This window comes from Cricetulus griseus, chromosome 3 (assembly GCF_003668045.3).
Source record: "Cricetulus griseus strain 17A/GY chromosome 3, alternate assembly CriGri-PICRH-1.0, whole genome shotgun sequence".
Lineage (NCBI taxonomy): Eukaryota > Metazoa > Chordata > Mammalia > Rodentia > Cricetidae > Cricetulus > Cricetulus griseus.
The window spans coordinates 270592052-270599488 of NC_048596.1; the positions used below are offsets into that span (position 1 = coordinate 270592052).

At 44.5% G+C, this 7437-nt stretch overlaps 1 protein-coding gene and 1 non-coding gene across 2 annotated transcripts; both read left to right on the forward strand.

The window, feature by feature from the left end:
• The first annotated feature begins 839 nt into the window (after positions 1-839).
• Cks2 (CDC28 protein kinase regulatory subunit 2) lies at positions 840-6543 on the forward strand. The gene is made up of 3 exons (XM_027409913.2): positions 840-997; positions 4851-4978; positions 6218-6543. Exons 1-3 carry the CDS (start codon positions 939-941, stop codon positions 6268-6270), a joined length of 240 nt encoding a protein of 79 aa, XP_027265714.1. The 5' UTR covers positions 840-938; the 3' UTR covers positions 6271-6543.
• Positions 3859-3995, forward strand: LOC113835076. The gene has a single exon (XR_003484285.1). It is a non-coding gene; the product is annotated as a small nucleolar RNA SNORA2/SNORA34 family (small nucleolar RNA).
• Positions 6544-7437: the final 894 nt, after the last annotated feature.

Genomic DNA, 7437 nt, shown 5'->3' on the forward strand with positions numbered 1-7437 from the left:
GCACGGATTAAAGGTGTAGGCCACCATGCCCAGCTGCCACGGGTAGGGTTGTTGCTCCACAGGACCAATGCAGAGAGGTCCCGGGGGGCTCGTTTAGCTCCGTCTGGTGCTGCAACGAACAGTGCGCATGAAACTGAATGGAACAGAACACCTGACCCCTGCTCGCTGCAGAAGGTAATGGTTACTCGTAGTTTGCTCCGCCAAATCTCTACGCACACCCTGGCACGCTTTCCTCCAGGAACTTTCTTGGCACGAGCGCGTCTCTTTAGGCTGGGACTAGCTAGCACCGGCCCGTAATTAGCGTGGCTGCGTGCGGCGGGCCCCTCACGCCCACAACTTCCCACACCTGGGCTCTCCCTCCCGGCGTGGGGCAGCACACGGGGCGAGCGACTGTCTGGGCCGAGGCGGCTGGGAGCCGGCTCGCCCGCTCGCCTGCGCGCGCCGGGCAGGGCGAGCAGCGTGGCCTAAGCGCCCCGGACCCCCTTCCTCACGGCCCGGGGACCCCAGCGACCCACAGCTCCCCCTTCACCGCGCGGGCAAAACTCCCAGTCCCGCGATACCTCGCCTCGGATCCGCCCACCCAACGGCCTGTTCCAAACCACTGCGCACGCGCCATGCGGCCCATAACGACTCGGCTCCGCCCTCCTTCCGTAACTCTGGGGCTCGCCCGGCGCTCACCGCCACAGCGCGGCGCAATCCTTACTCCCGCCCTCGTAAGCCCGCAGCGGGTCTCTGATTGGTTACCTGTCCTCGCGGCCTGCGTGGAGCGTGATTGGCTAGTGGTTCCGTCCAATCGGCGGCGGGCTGTCGGATTCAAATCCAGAGCGTTGGGCCTGCGGTCGTTGGCCTCATTCGAGTCGTTGCGCCGGCCCCGGGCGGACGTGCAGCTCCTTGCGCCCCGTTTCCCGCTCCCGCTCTCTCCTCCGCGCGCCGGCAGGATGGCCCACAAGCAGATCTACTACTCGGACAAGTACTTCGACGAGCACTACGAGTACCGGTGAGCAGCGCCTGCGAAGGAGGGCGGCGCCGGGACGTCGGACCGGGGGTCGGGACTCGGGGTCCCTCAGAGGCCTCCGTCCGTCCGTCCGTCCGGGCGGCCGCGCTTGGGGTCGCGTACTTCGGGCTTAGCGGGGGCCGGGGAGTCAGATGGTTCGGCAGCGCCTCAGCCGGGAGGTGAGGACCGCACGCGGCGCCCGCTCGCCCGCCCGCTCGCCCGCCCGCCCGCCGGGTCTGGCCCGGAGGGAAGTCCCGGGAGGTGCCCCCGCCGGGGTGTTCGAGCCTCTGCTGGGGTAACTCGACAGACGCAGCGACTCGGGGCGTTTTTAGACTAGAGCTGGAGATCGACTGGAGAACTCGAGGTTGCCCTGGGGAGGTTTGGGGTCCCAACCCCCCACCCCCACCCCCGGCTACCCTCAACTGCTGGTGTGTTTTGGCCTGGTTGGGGGCTTCGGAGGGGGTTTTGGGTTCTGAACCCTGAGACGCTCTAGGAAGCAGCGAAGTGAGCAAACTGTGGAAAGGGGGTGATTGCAGTTAGCTGAGCTCCATCCGCGCTGACCTGGGGTGTGGCCTCGAAGACCTTTCCGCCGCTGGGTCCGACTGGGTTGGGACTAGAGCGTTGCATTCTGGGACACGGTCACGATACCCAGGTGGGTAAAACCTTTGCCGCCCTGGGGGCCAGACAGTGACCGTGTTTTGTGTTTGCTGCCATTTTAGCTTAGTCTCCAGCATGCTGTTTGAGAAGTAAGACTTTCCCCACCCCACCCCCCATTTTCTCACGCGTCTAGTAAGGCAGTTCTCGCAGCCGGAAAACTTTCTCTAGTCTGTTTCACAGTTTAGTAATGCTTGAACTTGAATGCTTCTAACCAGAAAACTCATGGGTTTTTTTTCTTAACTGTAAAATTTAATGGTAATTGTAACCTTGTGATAAGCTGGCATAGTAATAATGTTCGGTGGTTATAGTAACCCAAATCCCAGTTTGGGGATATCCAGTAATCAACAGGAAGTGATTTTACGGCTTTTCTAAATTTGGCAAATAATTCCCAGTGTTTAGCATAAAGGCTTATGGGCTTGTATACATTTCTTTAGAACGTATTGCCAGAGTGAACTCGGTTTTAAATTTGGGCTATTAAGTTGTACTTGTGTTTGGAAGCAGGTGCTGGCCTGTCTGAAGTAATTTATTACAGCGTTAGGAGCTGTAATACGTTAGGAGCTAGTCTCCTGCCCACTGCCATTAGGAATGGAATGGAAAGCTCAGGAGATTTTATTTTGAAACTAGGTACTGGTTAGGTGACTTTGCAAGCTTGCCATTCTGCCGAAGGCTTCCCAGTAGCTGAGATTAAGGATGTGTCACCACAGCTAGTTTGAGCTTAAGTTCAGCAACCTTTACAAAACAGGAGGAATTAGGGAGGACTGTGTACTGGTGATACGAAACAGAGGTGTGAAGGAATGGTTACTAACAACAAACAGGTTGCATCTTTCCCTGATATCATGGGAGCCTTTTTCTTCTTTTTCTTTTCTTTTTTCTTTTTTTTCTTTTTTTTTTTTTTTTGAGATGGTCTCCATAGTCTTTTCCTGGAACTCGATGTGTAGATGGGTATCTGGCTGCATCTGCCTCTCGAGTCCTAGGAGTAAGGGTGTACAACACCACGCCACCACGGGAGTCTGGAAAACTGAGGACTTCTGGGTACTTTTATAAAGTGGTGATATGTGGCACTTTTTGTATTTTAAAAAAACTGGGTTTTGGAAATAGTTTTCCTTACATATGGTCAGTAATAAAATATAGGTAGAATCATTATGTGAGTTTGACACTACTTAAAAATGTAGATATAGAGCCAGGCTGTGGCAGACAGATCTCTGTGAATTCAAGGCCAGCCTGGTCTACAAAGCTACACAGAAAAACCCTGTCTCAAAAAAAAAAAAAGTACAATATAATCAACTCCTGTTTAAGTTCAGCCTGTTGACATGACTTATGTAGAAAGCAGGAAGCAACATTTATTTATTGGAGGCAGGGTTTCTCTGTAGCTTGAGCCTGTCCTGGAACCATATAGACCATACTGGCCTCAAACTCAGAGATCCCCCGGTATTTGTGAAAGTAAATAGATAGGCATCACATTTGCCTTTGAGACTTATCAATGGAAATATATGACTGTATTTTGTACAGTTTAAAACTGGATATTGAGGATGAAGCTGTGAAGGTCTCCCTGGGTTACACAGAAAGACACCCCTTCCCATCTCAAGAATAGTTACAAGGTGCCCAGAAATTTGGCAATCCTTGCCTCCACTATGATCTATACCATCTAATAACAACAAACAACAAAAATATTAAGCAGTATTTCAAGAAAGTGGTAGTTAGTATGAATAAGAATAGTTATATAGTTGCCTGGAAATGTCTGGGGTGTGTGCCATGGTAGTAAGCATAATTTCGGAGTCATTTATCCTATGTTATAGTTTATTTTTTTAAATTAGTAACAAGCTTGCTTCACATGTCAATCCCACCTCCCTCTCCCTCCCCTCCTACCCCGCTCAGTCTTAAAGTTGTTTTAAGGATTATTTACATTCAAAAAATAAGCCACAGCCTAAAAATCTATGTTGTGGACAGTTGGTGCTTAGAAAGGGTTGTGGATTGAATTGTCCCGTGTTCAAAAATACAGAACTGAATTTGCACTTGCATCTCTGTCTCGAAGACTTACATTGGTCAAAAATTGCTTATTACTTTGTGAACTTACTACCAGAAAGGGTACAATGAGGCTTACAATTAGGGTTTTAGAAAGAGATACTTTGTGATAATTAAACGCTCTATTCAGGTAAGAGTACGGATTTGTTTGTACATATATTTGTTAAAAATTGTATGTATTTGTTTTGGCCCTGAATCAAGGCCAGCAGTTTGCTGGAGCTGTTGGTTTCAAGCAGGAGCCTAAAGAAATGTCTTCCTATGGTCTGTTGGCCATTTCAGAAATTTGGAAATCTAATGGTCAATTCATTAGAAAGAAACAAACTGACTGGATGTTGTATGCAGTTCTGTAATTGTAGTACTAGGGAGCCTGAGTTGAAAACAAGGAATTTGAGGCCAACCTGCTCAACAGGAAGGAGAATGCCCCTCCCCATGAAACAGCTGAGTCATTGGTGATAGATGTGGTGGCTGATAAGTCTTAATAATATTCCAAATATAATACTTCTGCATATACAAGAACTTGCATATACAAGAACTTGTATCTACTGCAGATCTAGTATTTGTGTAACAGAAAACACGTTAACTGTCCGTTCTTCCCACTCCTTTAGTAATCCCAGTTTGGGGTGACTACTTATCCTGGGACTAGGATCCTTTCTTACTCTTTCCTATGTAACTATTATAATTGCCTCTGGCTTTAGCTGCTGTTCTAGCTATCTAGATACCATCAGTCTGTATCCAACAGAAGATGTGGCTACGTTTTTAACTTTGGTGTAATCTTTCTCTTAGAGTATGATTCTCAGTATTTTCTGCCTATATTTTGTGGACCAAGGGTTGTTTCATGACCAAAAGTAGCTGTAGAAGAGGGTGACCGTATTCCTGGAAGATTACTCAAAGGGAAATATTCTGTTAGAAAGTTAACCCTAAAGAATAAAGTGCCTTTCATTTCTGTGCAGCTTACTCTATTGGTCTAATACTTGAACATAAGCCCTCAAAAGCCACAGTATAGTTTATAGGGAATACCCAAGATTGATGCAAATAGTACTGTAATCTAGAGTTGCTTTAAAGAAATCAGCTTGTTTTGAGGACAAACCCTTCAAAATTATAAGTGTCTCAAAGGTACGAATATAAAGTGATAATGGTGGAAAGACATAGCACTAATCTGTGGCTGAATCTTTGACAGGCATGTCATGCTACCCAGAGAACTTTCCAAACAAGTACCAAAAACTCATCTGATGTCTGAAGAGGAGTGGAGGAGACTTGGTGTCCAACAGAGTCTAGGTTGGGTTCATTACATGATTCATGAGCCAGGTAAGCTTTGCTATAAAGTACTAAGTAAATACAGTTGTTAAGAGTCAACTTTTTAAAAACACAAGTATTCGGTGTTAACTAAAAGTAACTGAGAAGCTCAACTAGTTTTGTAAATGAATGATTCCTTACTCCTGAATAATGTTCTGTTTTCTATAGTAATATATAAGAATGACAGTAATACATTATCTACTTGTAAAAGTGACTTAACCAATTTATTCAGCATAAAACAATTGTTTAAATTCTGTGCCTATATAGAAATTGATGCAATTAGATGTGATTTTTTTCTTCCTTTAGCTCTTTTAGAGAATTATTTACCATATTAAGGTCAAATGAGATAGGCATATAAACACAAATTCTCCTGTATCATACATGTCTCTTATGCTAGTATATGGTATCGACCAACATTTTCTAGATATTAAGTAGTAAACTAGACTAAAGCTTTGTGGTGTTTAAGTTCTAGCTTAGAACTATAGATTACTAACTAATGGTGGGCACAAAATTTGAAGACATACTACAAAAACAGATAAAATTAAAGCTCTTTTTGTATTTGTAAAGATAAACAATATTGTTAAACTCTTGAGTCTGTGTTAAAACTTTGAAGGGACTATGACAGATACTTAAGAGTTCGAAGATCCTACTACAAAAAATGGAGGAACTTAACTATAGATTCCCAGCCTTCCTCACACTGAATTGGGAGGTACTGTACGGACTCCTGGTTTAGTTATCTTTATCTTTTTGTATTGAAGCTTCCTACAGAGTCCAAACTTGACTGGAACTCTCCATCCTTAGCTAAGTGTGGGGATTATAGGAATACAGCACAATTCCTTGCTTTCTGGTGGCTTGTTTTGTGTGCTGAGATTGGACCTTTGTACTTTCTAGGCAAACACACCACCATATATACTATATACAGCTATTCTATGCCATATGTGTGTGTCCAACTTTGTGGTGATTTTTTTCTGAAGTGCATTGGCATGATTTTTTTCTGAAGTGCAGTAGCTAGCTAGCTACTTTGAATGAGACTCCCTTTTGCCAAAGAGATAACATTTCTCTTTTCACTGGAAATGAGGTTTTACAGGTAGAAACCATTCTCTCCAGAGTAAGCTAAAGACTTAAAATAGTGGAGAAATGCTATTATGAGATAGTTTGCCTATGTTTAGTGTTTATTATTAATTTTAAAACACTTTAAACAGTGACTGGTTGTTGGCATGAAACTTAATGATGAATATTTCCTTTCCACAGAGCCGCATATTCTTCTCTTTAGACGACCTCTTCCAAAAGAACAACAAAAATGAAGTGCAGCTGGGATCGCTTAATCTTTTTCAAATTTAATGTATATGTGTATATAAGGTAGTATTCAGTGAATACTTGAAAACTGTACAAATCTTTCATCCATACCTGTGCATGAGCTGTATTCTTCACAGCAACAGAGCTCAGTTAATGCAACTGCAAGTAGGTTATTTTAAGTTGTTCGAGATAAATTTCCTTGTAGTTTTTTCTTAATATAAGTAGTGCCTGTTTTACTTTACCTGTTACTTTTGTTAATAAAGTTTGTATGTTGCATTTATCACTATTGTAGAAATTAATTGACTTGACTCAATAATCTTACCCCTGAAAGAAATAAACATACTTGAAAAAGAAATACTAAGGTACAAATGATGGGATTATTGGGGATATTTAACCTAGAGTCAAAATAGACTTTCACTTTATTGATATTCTAACCCTACTTAATACTTACTACTTGTTTGTGTCCACAATGTCTCCAAAACACTAGTGGTTTCAGAGAAAACTGTTTTATTAAGAAGCACTGAAAGCTGGGTGGTGCCTTTAATCCCAACACTCAGAGGCAGAGAGGCGGGTCTCTGGAGTTTGAGGCCAGCCTGGTCTACAAAGTTCCAGGACAGGCCCAAAGCTACAGAGAAACCCTGTCTTGAAAAACCAAAAAAGGAAAAATAAGCACGGAAACACCATATGTATGCATTTGGACTGTCTTTGTCGGCCAGGAAATTAAGTGTAGACACATTAGTGGATTACCATGAGAAATGTATGCATGAATGGCCAGGAACATAAGACCCTGAATAGGCCGGGCAGTGGTGATACACACCTTGAATCTCATCGAGGCAGAGGCAGGCGAATCTATTGTTCAAGGCCAGTCTGGTCTTGAAAGAGTTGAGTTCCAAGATAGCCAGGGCTACATAGAGAAACCCTGTCTTGACCATCCCCCCCCCCAAAAGAAAAGCCCCCGATTAGATTAACAAGGGTGACTTCACACATAGTAAACACCCATGAGCAAGCCTTTGGTGTATGCGGTATGGTAAACCTGTGGGACCTACCTGAACCAGTACTGAAACTGTTCGATTAAGGTTCCAGTGGTCAATTCTCAACCTGCCGTTTGCCAAACGGATAGCTCTGCGGATGACTTTCCCTGCCCTTCGTTCTCTTCACAGTTGGGTGTTCTTAGT

Excerpts from the sequence above, each read along its gene's own strand:
- Cks2 (XM_027409913.2), top strand. The coding sequence starts at position 939 with ATGGCCCACAAGCAGATCTACTACTCGGACAAGTACTTCGACGAGCAC. Across the intron at positions 998-4,850 it reads GACGAGCACTACGAGTACCG|GCATGTCATGCTACCCAGAG; the intron begins GTGAGCAGCGCC and ends AATCTTTGACAG. Across the intron at positions 4,979-6,217 it reads TTACATGATTCATGAGCCAG|AGCCGCATATTCTTCTCTTT; the intron begins GTAAGCTTTGCT and ends TCCTTTCCACAG.